General features: G+C 32.1%; 2 protein-coding genes and 1 long non-coding RNA gene across 7 annotated transcripts in view; 1 reads left to right on the forward strand and 2 right to left on the reverse strand.

Moving 5' to 3' along the window:
* LOC135841397 (uncharacterized) overlaps nt 1–16,112 on the forward strand; it is a 51,004-nt gene that overhangs the window by 12,744 nt on the left and 22,148 nt on the right. The gene's annotated exons all lie outside the window — the stretch shown is intronic.
* Nucleotides 119–9,694, reverse strand: LOC135842147 (uncharacterized). 4 transcript variants are annotated; one of them, XM_065359529.1, is made up of 4 exons: nt 9,566–9,694; nt 8,589–8,758; nt 5,070–5,192; nt 119–4,345 (listed from the first exon to the last, which is right to left on the reverse strand). In XM_065359529.1, coding segments are annotated over exons 2-4 (2,172 nt in total). In that variant the 5' UTR covers nt 8,591–8,758; nt 9,566–9,694; the 3' UTR covers nt 119–2,298. The 4 variants fall into 4 exon arrangements, with proteins under 4 accessions (XP_065215601.1, XP_065215602.1, XP_065215600.1 ...); XM_065359530.1 differs by lacking the exon at nt 9,566–9,694 and having other exon boundaries at nt 8,589–8,811; XM_065359528.1 differs by lacking the exons at nt 8,589–8,758; nt 9,566–9,694 and adding an exon at nt 8,417–8,564.
* Nucleotides 12,930–15,879, reverse strand: LOC135841396 (uncharacterized). Its single transcript, XM_065358336.1, has 3 exons — nt 15,726–15,879; nt 15,060–15,191; nt 12,930–14,991 (listed from the first exon to the last, which is right to left on the reverse strand). Coding segments are annotated over exons 1-3 (2,001 nt in total). The 5' UTR covers nt 15,728–15,879; the 3' UTR covers nt 12,930–13,124.

Raw genomic sequence — 16,112 nt, forward strand, 5'->3', positions numbered from 1 at the left:
TTCAATTAAAGTACGTATTATGCGGTAGTTTACCTTGAATGATTAAAATTTTACTACACTTCTGCCATTTGTTCTCTTGAACGAAATTACGTGTTAATTTGGGAATAAATGCAGTCCATTAGGTATACGAATGTACTTGTATTGGTATGGTATACTTTAAGATCTATTAAAGCTGAAAAACGGTAAAATTTCGAAAATATTCTGAATTCCTAGCAGAACAATGATTGCGATTTCAATCGTAATCGGATTACTAGTATCTATACATGTACACATATAACTGTAAAGAAACCGATAGGTACATACATGCTTAAGTTAAGTATGTACATCACATACTCACCTGTGAGTATTAGGTATTAGCAGTATCTTAAAAATCAGAACTAGTTTCTCAAACAATACCGCATTTTTTTCTGCAAAGCATCTCATTAAAAGGGAAATACAATTTATCCGGAAGAGGGGAAGTATAATTATGTAGATTTGCTAATAAGGGAACCTCATCTATTCGTCTCCTTAGATTTGGCTGAAATTAGGTACACTGAAAGTTCATGTCACCAACACTATCAGAACCAAATTTTCAGATGTCGTAGTTGATTATAGCGCTCACAGAACCAAATTTTCTAAAAACATGGGATAATTATTCAACTCGTAAAAAAGTACACTCGTGTCCTCGTCACCTCAGATTCGCAATTTGACTGTCCTAATTGATTGGGAATATCAAACTTATGATAGGATTGAAATTTCAGCTGCCGAAGTTAATTACAGTACTTCCTGGAGCGATTCCAGTGTGCTGGAGAAAAACTAATCCCTGCTGGAGGCTCCAGATCGTCTCGAAAATGGTCGCAATCAATTCGGCAGGTTGACTTTAGTATCCAAACCAAATTTCAGATTTTCATCTCGTGGATTACCATTTCTAAGAAAATCTCGTCAGTCAATGAGCTATTTCAGGCATTTTCAAAAAATTCACCGATATTTGAAAAATCAACTTCGGCAGCTGAAAATTTGGTTTTGAAGTGTGGATGACTTGAACTTTCATTGAAACAAATGAGTGCCCAATCAAAGGTGACTAGGTATGTTGAGTGACGAAGTTTCCTTGTGAATTTTTAATTTTTGATTTTCATCATGGAAGCTCACACTTGACTACATATGTTTCAAAGAATGCAATTGTACCCAAAGACTACCGAATTTTTCGTGTTTTTATTTTTGTCTAAATGAAAACCTGAAATAAAAATGAAGCAGTCTTTTTTCAATTTTGTAAAATTTCTTGAATCGGATTTTTCACAATTCCTAATTTATTTTTCATTTATGTGCGCTTTCATATGTAATTATATCCATTAAATAAAACAAAACAAAAAAAGAAAAAAAAGTACTTATCTATGTACCTATAACTAGGTAAGTATTTTATATTTCTCCTCATAAAACATGTAAAAATAAGTAGAATGTTACTTAGATGATAACGATTTGAGATTTTAAAATGATATTCATAAAATATCGTAAAAATATGTAGATAGTTTCAAAACAAAGCATAATTTATTGACTAGTATAAAAAAGAATACCACAAAAGATACATTCGCATAGATAGGTACGTACCTAAAAATAGTGCAAAAAAGAACAAAATTAGTCGAAGGTTTATATGAGACATCTTCAAAAATACGTAATTTGCATACGTACAAAATCGGAGTCTGTGAATCACGTATAAAATTTCGTAAAAAACTGAACAAAATAGTGACCTTGAGATTATAAAGAGATACTTAAGTATAACTGCATTCTATTACAGAAGTGGAAATGTTAATGAAAATTTTAAACTGAGTACCTACTCGTATTATCTGATATTTTATCGAATGAGAATACCTATCTAATATAACTTTTTCTCAATGCACTCGTGTATCATATTAAAAATTAAGTACTGAGGTTCAAGTTTTTGTATGGCATCTTTTATATCAACAACAAAAAAGTACTGCATTTTTCTTCAAAATGTCATCAGATCATTTTAAAAAATATTGCTTCAAAATACAGATCTAACCACGAGAAGTCTCGCATTACATTTCTCACTGCTGAGCCCCTGCGAAAAGTACTGAAACTCGCGCGCTCGAGGCACATATTATCTAAAATCCCCTCCCCCCCCCCGTTCTCGTATTGTTGACAATTTTTTTCAACACACAACTTCGTGGGGGATTATACTTGTAGGCCAAAACAAAACACGTGGAAGGAGGGAGAGTTAAAAATCTTTTTTCTTTATTGTTACCTACCCTCACTGTAACCCATTTCACTCGCTCAAATTCATGGATTTTAGTTTTTATGTATTTACAACACATCCACTTGCGTTGTTCTGGGGACCTGAGTAGTTTCGGATACAACGGTGGCCATGTCAGCGTTTGATACGAACGTCGAAAAAGTAGAGCTTAAGAATTTGTTATCTCGATGACGTTGTAATAAACCTTTGGCAGTTTTTCTTTTGAAAGTGAATCCGAAAAATATGAAAATACCTTGCGACATATTAAAAACAGTGAATAAAAGTGCGATAATTTCGCTGTTTGTAACAGTAACGAAAAATCCTAAAGTCCACGTCAGACCCATTAGCAATCCCAACCTTGTGTACAGTCGGAAATCGTGTCGTGTATTGGGATTAACGGTTTTACGTTGGCTTAGGTAAATCATATAAGCTGTATGCGCGAAGAAGCAAATATTTATGAAAAATATCACCGTGGCTGGTATGAAAAAGAAGTAAATTAAAGGCATTTTTTGGGCAATAAAGCATTGGTCAAATCTACCATAGGCTGGCTTAAGGTCGCAATTTACAACGTTTGCGGGGGCAAATTCTACATAAACAGCAGGACCAACTACGAATAAGGGTAATGTCCAAGCAAGTATCGAGTAAATGAGAAACTTCATTTGGTGTTTTCCACCTGATGTGCGAAATTTGGCCGTCGCTCTATATAAACTGAGCCAAACATCGTAAGACATTATCAGCATCCAAGTGAAACAGCTTAAAAAACTGTAGTGCCCTACGATAGCGAGTATTTCGCATGATGGTAGCCAAGGTCCGATATCGAACGATAGAAAAGCTGCTAATAAGGCTACACAAAAAGATGCCAAATTTTTACCCGATAAATTTTGCAATTCGGGTAATTGCGCGAATGCCACCAAGTGGAGAACTACGCAGACGATGGATATTTTGATGAGTATTTCAGTGATAACTTCATTTATGTAGTTCATGACGCGTTGATACCGGGTCCTTGGAATTTGTCTACCGCAAACGAATATTGTAGTATTGTTTAAGGCTGCCCAATCGACCTCAGAAAATTCCCAATCGTATTCTTTAATGAAAACGGTCTCGTTATTCACGTAATAGAATTCGTCGTTTGTTAGATAGTAATATTTACTGATGTAGCAGAATGTTTTCTTTGATTTTTGCGAAATGTAGCATTCTTCTGTTGAAGTCTCCTCAGGTGTGGGGTCTTGTTTCTTGCAAATCAGGTTATGAGCTGGGGTGTTCACTGGAAAATCATCGCAATGAGGAACTTTTGGTACAGCCGAATCCGTTATAAGGATTTCGGTCACATTTTCGTTGGGTATTTTACTCGTAGTTTGAGAACATCCTTTTAATTCTTCTGACTTTATGTCGTTGCATTCAGCACATTCCAAATTTTTGTAAACCGTGTCGCCGACATAAACGTACGAAGAATACCCTTCGCATATGGTACCATTTGTACACGATCGTATCACATCTGGCACGCAATACCGCAGAGAAGTTATTCTAGATGGTAATTTGGCTTGTAAATTGCATTGATAAAATGATTCATTCACGTTTGAACTCCAAATCATCTCTCCTGTCTCGTTAAAACTCAGTTTATCGAGTATATCTTTAACATCGATGGATCTATCGACGCTATAGTGACTAATATTGAGTGAGGTGGAATTGTGAACATTAACTGTCGGGGCAATGAACTCATAAGTCAAACCAACGTTCCAAAAATCATATTTGGTTTCTTCGTTGCAAATAGCGCAAAACACATTACCGTACGTGACTCCATTTGATGTGCTGGTTACTGGTAGTTTTAGGAGAATGTCGTAGGACAGAGTTATAGGATTTTGAGCTAGGCAGTTCTCTTTGATCGATGTGACATTCCAATCCTTGGGACATGATTGAACCATGTAGACACCTCCATCGAATGGAGTCTTAGTGCAGAGAAATTGTACTTCAATGCCATCTTTGGTTTGATTTGTGTCACGACAGCAATCTTTATAAAAAGAGCATTTGTCATCGCACATGCAATTCCTCGTTCTTAAATCTTGAAGTGTTGATGGAATTTCTTTTGTAACATCGCATGTATCCTTTAGCTGACATATTCTGTAAAAATAGGTAATAAAACAAACGTGTTGTATAATAATTTTAGGTACCTGTCATATTTTCAAAATTCATCAGTTTAATCAGTTTTTACCTAATTTTTTTATTATTTTATCTTTTTTGAATTTGTCTCTCTTTTCGTATTATTACGTATTTTCAAATTTTGTTTTTTTTTTAAATTCAAGTTTCCTTCATTTCATTTTTTCTTCATTTTCAAAAATTTATACCATTTTTTCAGCTTTAAATTTTTCATAGGTAATACTTGTATTTTTTCAAAAAGCTCTCGGACTACCTGTATCCATCCATGTTAAATCTGTGCTGAAAAATCCGGGAGTTGTGGCGATCTTAAAACCTTAGTCGCCTATCCAAAATTAAGATTCTCATATCATTTTAATGATTCCACGAAATTCGAAATTTCATATGATTTCTTAGGTTTGTGATATTTCATATTTTTGAGTCTGTTTTTTCTCTTTATTTTTCGGTTTTGGCTCTTTTGTTTTATACCTATACGGCTTATCGTATTTTTGAAAGTTGATAGCGATCTGTTATGACATGTACACGGGACGATTGCTCACACACCCACCAACTAATAACTATCGACAATTTTACATCGAGTCTTGTTTATTTGAAATTAAACAACGCCTCATAAATAGATATTCTGGTGTACTTTAAACAGATACATATTTGCACGTATTTATCTATAAAATGTATGTAGTGGTGTACTCACTCTTGTTTGTATTTTTGAATGAGCTCGGTATTATTGGCGGAAACATTGGAGGATATCTCCGCGCTAACTGAAGAAATAAACAGGAAGAAAATCGCGTAGGTCCAATGAGCTAATGGTATATTCCTGTAATTAACAAACGTCATAGTTGAAAATCATAATTATTACACACTCGTTAGGTGACAAATTACGTAAAGTTTTATTCGCGTCGCGTTAGGTAGACTATACGTCATGCCCGTTAAAGAAAGCATGGACCTAGATGGGAAACGTATATTTTTTATGAACTGCACTTTATGTACAATCGATCACTATTTATTTAACTTATAAATTTATTTATTTAGGTTTTGGAGAGATAATGAAAAACCATGTACTAATTATTGATGCGTCCGATCGTGGTTATGATTCATTCTCAAATTTTACACTACCACTCTCGCGGTGTGTTACTTGTTTTTTTAATTGATAATTCTTGTAATTTTTATCACGTCTGGGTCTGGTGCTTTATGCGTATGTAAAATTAGCGTTGAAAAATGGAATTTTTTAGCCGAGATAATTGACCATAATCTTCAGAAAAACCGTTGCATATCAATGTCAGATTATTTAGTGTTTTATCTTTTCACGAAATGATTACAACAAGCGAGGCGCGTGCTGTTGAAAATTATTGTATTAGATTTACTTAGATGTTTGTAAATTCGTAGCTTTTAATTTCGCAAAGCGTTTATTTTTTCCGAAGGATCGACTTACTATAGTTATTTTAGCCTTATTTTCATTTTTAGATGGCAAGAAGGTTTTTCAAAATGAATATTTCATGAATTTACTTGAAAATTCCGGAAATAAAAAAATTTAAAATGATGTCTAAGGAATTGCTGACTTTCCTTGGCAATTTAAAGAATTATGAGTTCTCAGCTTTGAAAATACTTCATAAAAAATATTCTAAAACGGTAATTTGTTCTTCAAACAAAAAAATCGCCCAACCATTTGAAAATAAACTTTGATGCAAGTATCACAAACTTTCCAAACAGGACAAACAAAAATCTAAAAAATATTTCAATTAAAGAAAATAAGATTCTTTATGAGATTCGTGAATAAACGCAACACTGCAAAAGAAAAATTTGAAAAGTTGAAAATTACAAAAAAAAATTGTTTAGTATAGTTGTGCCCATAACACTGCATCAAAAGAATCAATCCTTCCTTATAGGTAATTTCATGAAAATCTCGAAATCGATTTTTTGGGCAAAAACAATAAAGCAAAGGGGTAAAAAGTTCTAATCCTATACCTACTTAATCGAAAAAATATGTAATTATTCTCTCAAATTTAAAAATCTACGTTTACAGAATAAGATTGTAGAAAACCAAGGAATCCTTACTTTTTTCAATTGGGTATCTAGATCTAGGTAGTCATTTAAAAAACTGGAATTTTCTCATGAAAAATTTTCTATCTAAGCCACAAAATACTGCTAAAGCTTCGCATGATTAATAGGGAAATTGATTTTGATTTCCTCGAAATTTTTAATTAATTTCTACCTGTTTTACCTATTCAGGGTTATTATTCAAAATTAATTAGGATGACTATAACTCTATAAATTCGTAGAATAGGTACGTAGGTAGGTAGTAACGTTGTCAGCAGATTAGGTGGCTATTAATTAGGAGAAAATTCATTGAAGAAATAAACCCAAATACACCTGTCAAACAATGCGATAAGGATTGCTTTAAGGAATGAATTTATGACCTTTTATTGGTGTAGGTTAATATTACTGTACATAACATGCTTCGCAAGTTACCTACTCTGAGGTGTCATCTTCTTTTGAAGAATGATTTACCGCATGAACCCTTACTTCTTCAGAATAATAACAATTATGCGTTCGTTTTAATGAAATCTCTACATATTCGAAACAATATCGATGTAAGGCGAGAGGGGGCATTTTGAGAGATACACATACTCGTATACATATTACAATGCTTATTTCTTTGAAAATATTAATGAAGGGGGGGGGGCTTTACTGAAAATGTAGTACCAGTGTTTTATTTCAATTTTTGTGATTGCTTGAGAAACAAATTGTACTTAGGTAAATATTTTTCTCGTTGGATGTCTACTCAGTTTTCAGAGTAAGCTCCAAAGATGTACGGGATTTAAGTACATACCTACATATGTAGATACTTGAAAATTTTATAAAAATTTGTCGAATGTTCCAAACCAAACGGACGAAAAAATTTTGGAACACGATAAAATTGGAATAAAGCAAAGTAGAATTTAGTAGGTCGAGTACGTTTGATTTTGAAAAAATTTCACTTTGGAATTTGAGGTTAGAGATTACCGACAACCTTCATCCATACTTCATCCATAAAAAAAAAATGTTCCCGATTCAAAAATGAAAATGATTTGTTCATTTTTAAAATTGTAGTTTTTAATTCAAATCTTTTCTAGTTTTCGAATAAAAATTATATTATATGGTAATGGAGGTACCTACGTCAAGATAATAATTTACGATTTTTCTTAATTCCGCGTTCGAATTCTCTTGAAGTTTTGGACATCAGGTGTCAAATAATTTATTTGAGGCCCTCACTTGAAAAAAAAAAAATCATGAAGGTATATCTAAATGGAAATAATAATTGATTTTGCTACCATCTCGATCTTCCACTTTTCATTTCATATTTTACGTATTGGCTCATGAAAGAGGGTAGGGGATGAATGGTTTGAAATTTATAAGCAATAGTATACGAAAGAAGTTGAAAATTTTGATTTTTACGATTTATAGTGGCAATACATAAAATATTACGTATGTGTTTTTCTCGAGTACCATGCTTCTTCTATTCTTTGACGATTAAGTGTATCGTCTCTTGGCATTTTTGAGTAGGGGAAAATTTGAGGGGGATTTTTCAAAATATGAAAACATGTGTAAATGTTGGCTGATTGTTATCTACATTCGTATTACAAAATATTTCAAGGCACAGGATATGGTATTTTCAAACAATTATTTGCGAAATACGCGGATTAAGATACGAAACAATGCCACGTTATAAGTTTTTCACGATGTTATTTTTGTTTTAATTCCGATAAAAAGTGTAACAAGTGGAAAAATTTCAGGCTTTTCAATTATTCACTGAAAACTGTCCAACTATGTAGTCACGTACTTTGCGATAGAAAAATTCATTTACAGAACCGCCTTTCAAAAAAATAACCATGTTCACTTCACTTAATGATAAATGTCCTGTGACAATAAAATGATACGACGCAAAAAATTCTAATAAGTAATTAGAGAAAAAGTTACTTTTTCATAACTTGCGATCATATATTTGATACGTCAATGTCAGTTACGAATAAAATTAGAACCCGCGAATAGGTATGTACATACTTCATGCAATTGAATTTTTTTCTCGAAATTTCAACACGAAAAATATATTTGCTTCGTAAAATAAGCCATGTCGTAGCGATAGCGAATAAAGCTCTATACTTTAAGCACTTGATACAGTTAAAACTATCGCAAAAAGCTGATTTATATAAAATTCAATACAATAGGTACTCACATATCGTCATATTTCTCGGCGAAAATGAATATTTTATAGCTTAAACCATCGGTGAGATTACACGAAAACAAATCTTTTCCACTTTACAGGTACAAACATTAAATTGAAAACCTGTCTTGCTTCATTCCTGCCGGTATTTTCAGTGTTACCAGAATGACGCGCGTTCGAATCTATTGAGTAATTTTTGGATTGCTTAGTGTTGTTAATTAATTAAACGGTATACTGTAGGGCTCCTGAATTTGCTCCTTTTTTCTCTGTTTGTTTTATCATTATTTTAGTAAAATTGCTCGCATGTTGCGTTGCACTATTTAATTTTATGCGCAGGTTAGTTTTTTTTTTTTTTAAGATTAACTCCATTTCGAATGATTGATGCCGTATAATTCGATTTGGTGAAGGTATTTTTTGTCCAAAAAACTAATTATATTATTGATAAGAATCTCGTGGAAAACCGAATTATACTGATTAGACTGCGCATCCGGTTATGAATGATGGTTATAAGTGGAATGGACAATCGATGATGAGTATCTTTGTACCATATGTACCTTGTATATTTTTTGTTTATATTCTTCCTATATAGTTGTAGGTAGGTACTAGGTACCTATAATTGGGTTTTAAATAAAAATTTACTGCGTGGAAACCAGTTTTAAGTCAACGTAGGTATCTGTAGAATTACTGGGTTCTTCGAGATTATTCGAGTTTATAGATAGGTTACTTTTCTTTCTAGGTATCTGTTTTTGCCATAATCTATGGTTAGAAATTTAGCATTTTCTATTTGGCAAATTTCGTGCAAATCTCAGTTATTTTCAAGTAGGTATAGACAGAGGCACTGACGTAAAATTATACATTTAAGCAAATTAATTTCAGATTTTTACGTGATGAAGTTGCGGCATCTAATTCATTTACATTTTTTCCCTAATAGGTAGAAACTTATTTGAATACCTATGAAATGCATACATAGATAGGTGGAAGGTACTTACTGTATAATAACGGCCTAGGTTACTCACTTCACTTCTATTCCAAAATACCATTCAATAATTGTAAAGCTAAGGTAAACAGAGCCTCGTCATGGAATTCATGACACATTACTTTGCAATAAATGAATAAACTCCACACGTTTTACCAGAATTAGATGTGTTTCACTTCATTGAAGAAGAAAAAAAGTTTTATTTTCGGAATATGTGGGCGCTCGTTACGAAGTAATTTATTGTACTTATTAAATGTTTGAAACTGTCTTTCTAAAAATTGTTTCAAAGTAAAAAAAAATAAATAAAGAGCATCGTCATTCTTTTTCATTTTTCAAGATTACGACGATTGACTTTTTACGAGGTCGGCATAGTTTTTTTTTTTCTTTGATTAGTATAAATATATATTTTTCAAATGTGACGGTTATTTTAAAGATACACAGTAATTACCCACTTCGGCTCTTCAGATTGAGATCATATGCAGAGAATTGTCAAAACCAGACCTCCAAAAAACCCTTTATTTTCCTTTTCTCTAGTCCTTTAGGTTCGCACCTTTTAAGTTTTCGATCATTAGAACTTTCTTATTTAAGTCGTTCTAAAGTTTTCATTTCAGTTCAAGTTGTGTTGAGATTTTTTAAAATATAATTTTGTAAGTATAGGTACTGTTTCAGCATGATTTTTTTCCTCCGAAATCCGAAAATAAAATTTTGAAATTTCAGCTATCGAACATTTGAAAATTGTGCCTAGGATTTGTTTTTTCTTGAGTTATTCAAAACAAAGAAGTGGCGAAAATGAGCTAAGAATGGAAATCCGTGCAGATTAATGAAAAAACGCTCAAATACCTATTCAAAACCACTAAAAATGAAATAAGTTTCATTTTTATTCCAAATTCCGTTCTCATTATAGTTCGACTAAAATTTTGTCATATTATTAGGTATTAAATTTTTAATTGCAATTCAAACATTTTGTCATAATTTGGCCCAAATTTTCATTCTTCTTCTTCATCTTTACCATGTTTTTCAATATTAAAATCTCATGAGGAAAGAGGAGTTAAAAAGCTAAATTTTCAGAATCTTTCAAAAATTTTCAACAAGATTCAAATTTTGTTGGTTTTTTTACGTGAGTAGGAAGCTGGGTACTAAAGTTTTGTTTGCTAAATAATAGAGTTTGTCATTTTCCGTGAATTATTTGAGATTTAAGTTTCTTTAAACTACAATTTTATTGTTATAGTACATCTTTGAAAATTTTTAAAGAGAGAGTGTGAATCGGTCTCATAACGGAAGTTGACAAGCTGTAGTCTTTATGGTACGTACCTATCTACCATCTATATTCTACCTCCATGATTAATTTTCTTGATCCATCAGGTGTTCTCAGGTTATTTGACTACCTACACCTTTACGTAATGATATCACAACAGTGAAGACTTCTTGTTGTGTAATTATGCAGTATTACCTAGTACCTAACTTACCCGGCTCATTTAAAAACAGAAAGTAAAATTAAATGTACCTATTTACATGTTTACTCGAATCTCTCGCATAGATCGTGTTTTTGTTGATTTTGTTTTGGCTGGATTCAATGTTAAACATTCAAGCCAGTGTTGCCTTGTGAAGGAGACGCTTTTTGCCTCCGTTTTAAAACCACGAATCACTCATTCAATTTTTTGTCGTATTTTGTGGCGAAAAGTAATGTAGTTGCATATTTAACAAACATTTGTGTATAGATTCGACATAAACTAGGAATAAAAATGTAGTGCCAACCAGTCGAATAAGATATGTACTTTGTTCGAAATCCGCGTTATAGCAGTATTGTTGATCCGTTAATCGCGATCTTGAAACTTGAAAATTATCTAGGAAAAAACAAGTTTCGTAGGTACGTTTCGTGGTTACCTACCTTTTATTCATCATCGTGTGTTCCAGCTGTAAAAAAATATGCAAATGATGATAACGCAATATGTACAATAATTTTTCAACTTGATCTGATTTGAAGGTCACGAGTCGTGGTGAGTTTTCATCTCAAGATATCGAAATGAAAACTCCGAAGATTAAGCATTGGGTGTTTCAGCCAAAAAAAAAAATCGACTGATTGAAATAATTACCTACTTTTCTCAATGGTTTTAGATCTCACGAAAATAATAAAGTAACGGAATAAAAACATTACCTACGATGAACTTGAGTACAAATTACATAATGTATCTACGTATACTTCACATAGAAGGTTTTTGAACTTTACATTGTTACGTATGTGTAGAACTTTATCACTCTCAAAAATGTTCCAAGATCGGTTTGTAATGTAGGCCTAGGTTATCATTTCTTGTTTATGTATAGGAATGCAGTCAGATGGACCATTAATGCTAAATTGTGGTCTGCGGGTGCATAAAGTTGTCATCCATTCGTTTTATCAATGTATTCGTTACCTATATGAGAAATAAACCTGTTAATATATACTTAGGCCTACCTACTTATTTATAGACTTGGACGCATTTCTTACTCAATTCTTTCCAAATTCCAATTTGAGATTTTCTATCCGTACAAAAAGCATTTAGGTAAATGTGTGTACTGCGAAATTTTGTGAGTTTTTCGTGGTTCATTTTGTGTTGCCCCTTCAAATGACGAAATAGACTTCCTGTACGCATGAATTTCTCTCTCTCATATTTTTTTCTGCATTTAAATTTAACAATTGGGAAAAAAAGTTGCATTTATTAATCCTGAAATTTTGTTAGGTAGGTACTTTCAATTTTTTTTTGAAAGTTTGTTTGAGAGATTTACTTTTGAACGTTGATAAAGCCCAAAAATTAATAAAATTGAAGTTGCTAAAATTTGGTCTAAACTGTACTTTCCACTTCTTGAATTGATGGCAGTGGGTGATTTCGAGCCAATCCGAAATCGCCAGTAGATTTTTGGATTTTTCAGTTTTGCAAAAATTAGCGTAAAAAAATACCAACTTACAGTTTTTCATCAAAAAGTAACGTCAGAAAAAATGTTTGATTTGAACAGGTAAAGATAAATTTGGAACATTTGTTCCTTTAAATCGATCAAAAGGGTTACGAAGACGGCATTTATCCTAGTTTATTCCATGCTGAATTGTTATTTTGGCCTCATTATGGCAATTCTTCCGAAAGTACAAAATCTAAAAATTTTCTGGAAGCTCCAGAACATCTCAAAAATATTACAAATTGATTATTCAGTTCTTGAAATTTGGTCTATAAGCTGCTCTTTCAATGTTTTGCTGTGCGGTCTAAAAATTTTCTTGGAGTAAAATTTGAATACCGTTCTTGAGAGTAAATTTCGAAATTTTTCAAAAATTCTGAAATATGCTTATTTGAGTACTTTATCGGTGCTTTTCAATTCTTTCTTCAAAATTGAATAATTGAGTGGATTAATATCATTGAGAAATAATTATTTAATCATTGTTGTCTTCAACATCTTTTTCAACACTTGGGCCATTGTATAATGCTTAATCGATTTACATGTCTTTTATTTTAAATTACACAATCATAATTTGCAGATTAGCTTGACTAATACATTCGAGGAAAAATACGTTCCAGATTTTCAAAATGTTTCCCAATATTTTTAATTTACTTGCTCGGTAAAAATTTTTTGAGCATATTTTTGTCCAAACTGAATAATAAAAACATAAAAATACCTTGAGCAGCGTGGAATATTTTCTGTATGGTATGAAACAAAATGAAATCAGTTTTCACTACCAATATGTACAAGGCCCATAAAAGGACCATAAATGCAACGATACCCATATTTAATGATAATCTTACAAAAATCACGTACGAATTTGTGTTTTGAATCGTCGACGTGATATCTTTTCTTTTATTCTTAAAAATATGATACGAGGTATGTAAAAATAACGAAATATTAAAACAAGTTATCACAGCTGTGGGATAATGATAAAAATAATTTAAAGGCGTTTCTTGAGCTACGAAACACTGTTTCAGTCTACCATAACCTGGTTTCAAATAGCATGGTATTTTATTATTGGGAGCAAATTCAAAATACAACGCTATCGATATAATGGATAGTGGGGAAACCCAGCCCCAAAAACAATATAATAAATATCTTTTTAAACGAGATTTTCCAGCGAATGTTTGAAATTTTGCTGACGAATGACAAATGACTAGCCAACAATCATACGAAGCGATTAACAACCATGTGAAACAACTTAAGCTCGAGTAATGTAAAAGTACGGCTAAAATTTGACAAGATGGCAATCGTTCCTCCATATCCCAAAGTACGTAAACTATTAGTAACATTGAAGAGTACGAGTACATTATTTTATTTGGTAAACTTTGCAATTTATTATCACTCGCGCTCCATATTAAATGCACGATTAGAAATAAAATTGAAAATTTTACCAGTATGTTGGATATAATGTAATTTATCTTGCTGTGGAATTTCCTCTCGTCGGAAATAGGTATTTCAGTACCACAGAGAAATACTTCGTTTTCTGTATCAACTTGTCGTACCCATTCTGCTGCATTAAATTTGCTGTTATATTTTTCAACGAATATTGTTTCATTATCGAGGTGATAAAAGTCTTCATTTTCTTTCAACCATACATTTAATAAACAGGGTTTTCCCTCAAATGTGTTGAAAAAACAATGTTCACTATCCAGTTGCTTTTTTGTGAAGGAGTTTGATCTTGGAAAACAAAGCATTTCATAGGTGTGGCTATTAAACGGTATGTCTTCGCAGTGATTTAGTTTTGGTAGAAGGGAATTATTTAAATTAATTTTGAACGTGTTTGAAATACTTTCATCAAATTCTCGATGACTTGAATTTAAACTCGGATTTTTTCCTTGTTCTGAAACTGATTGATTTTCAAAAGAATTACAATATCTTTTCGTATCCCTGAAATGTGAAGGCATTTCAATTTTTAAATCACATTCATACCTCGATCCGTAAACATCCGACATTAATTTAGAATAATTTTTTTCATTCTGTAAATTGTACAGTATTAAATCAGAAGTAATCTGTAAATCGGATTCAGTAGTGGTAAAGTATTGTGGAAAAATTCTAACGTTTTGGATGTTGGTTAATTTATAATGCAGCGCGATGTTCCAAAATTCAAATTGTATTTCTTGGTTGCAGATGGCGCAAAATACATTTTTGAAAGTAATATTTTTCGTCTCGCTGGTTACCGGAGTATTTAATAACATATCACTTATAAAATCAGTCTTATTTGTTGTTTCGCAGTTGTGAATAATTTTGGAATTTTCGTAATGTAGAGGACATCTGTATACCATGTAAATGTGTCCATCGAGTGGTGTACTGATGCAAGCGAATTTTTCGTCTCTTAGGCTATTATCGATATATTTCGCATCTGTGCAGCAATCGTCGTAAATGGAGCATTGTTCATCACACATGCAGCATCTTATTCGCTGATTATTTGTATCGAGAGATTGTTGGCAGCTTTCAGTCTGATTACAGATCCTATCGAATAGAAAGATTATAAAAATGTGTCTGATGTAAATGTGTGATTCGGATTTGTTTTTACTTACATCTCTTCTAACCTTAACGCTTGCACCGAAGTTGTCAAGTTTTTTACCTCTGATAAGTGGTTTACATTCATACTTTCATCTTGAGAAACACTTCCATGTAATAAACAGATTATCAAGTATAATTTTTCAAGCCTGTAAAAAATCGTCTGTGCATTAGATAGGTACCTATGTATTTAAGAATGTACATATTATAACAACTTTATAGATGCCTGACTGATAACATTTTTCTGATTATTATTCAATTTTCAAAATACTCGTACCTTTAATATTGGTTTTGTTATTTAAAAAATAATTGCAAGATTGTTGAGAGATTTGGCTACAGATGAGTAGAAATGCATTGCAAAGAGAAATTCCTATATATAACTCTAGCATTCGCATGTGATAAAAAACTGTGTAGGAAGTTTAATCAATTACGACAATCAGCTAGGCAAAATTCATATATGTATCTTTGTATCATTACACATTTTTTTGTTGTAAAAACAAAAACTGATACTTAACGCATACCTTACCTATGTACCTGCGCAGTATCTACCTATGTATGCATTTTCATTTGAATTAAAGAACAAAAATAAAATTGCTTAAAATTATTTTGTTATCTTCGAATTAAATAGGTTCATGTAATTTGAAAATTTTTGTAGATGAATTAATGAAAAAAATTGTACTCACATGGCATCTGGTATTGTCTTCGCGGATCACATAATGCATTTAATATCACGCATATGGAGCTGGATAGGTATCACTGTATCTGCACTGACCAGAAACGAAATGAGTGTCTATGTGTAAATAACTTGTTTTCTTCGTTTATAATAATCATGCTGCTGTTATTTTTAGTGGTTTAGCTTCTGTAAAATCATATGACTAGAACACGCGGTATTAATTATGTATCATTATGTAATTATTACTTACTTAGTTTCGGAGCTTCAATGACAATCATTCGAGAAATTAGTTTGGGGACATGGTACATCGTTTGTGCATTTTTCTTACTTAATTGCTCGTTTTTCAACGATTTTTTTTTTGCATTATGAAAAATGTGATGTACTTATTACGCATTCC

This window comes from Planococcus citri, chromosome 3, assembly GCF_950023065.1.
Source record: "Planococcus citri chromosome 3, ihPlaCitr1.1, whole genome shotgun sequence".
Lineage (NCBI taxonomy): Eukaryota > Metazoa > Arthropoda > Insecta > Hemiptera > Pseudococcidae > Planococcus > Planococcus citri.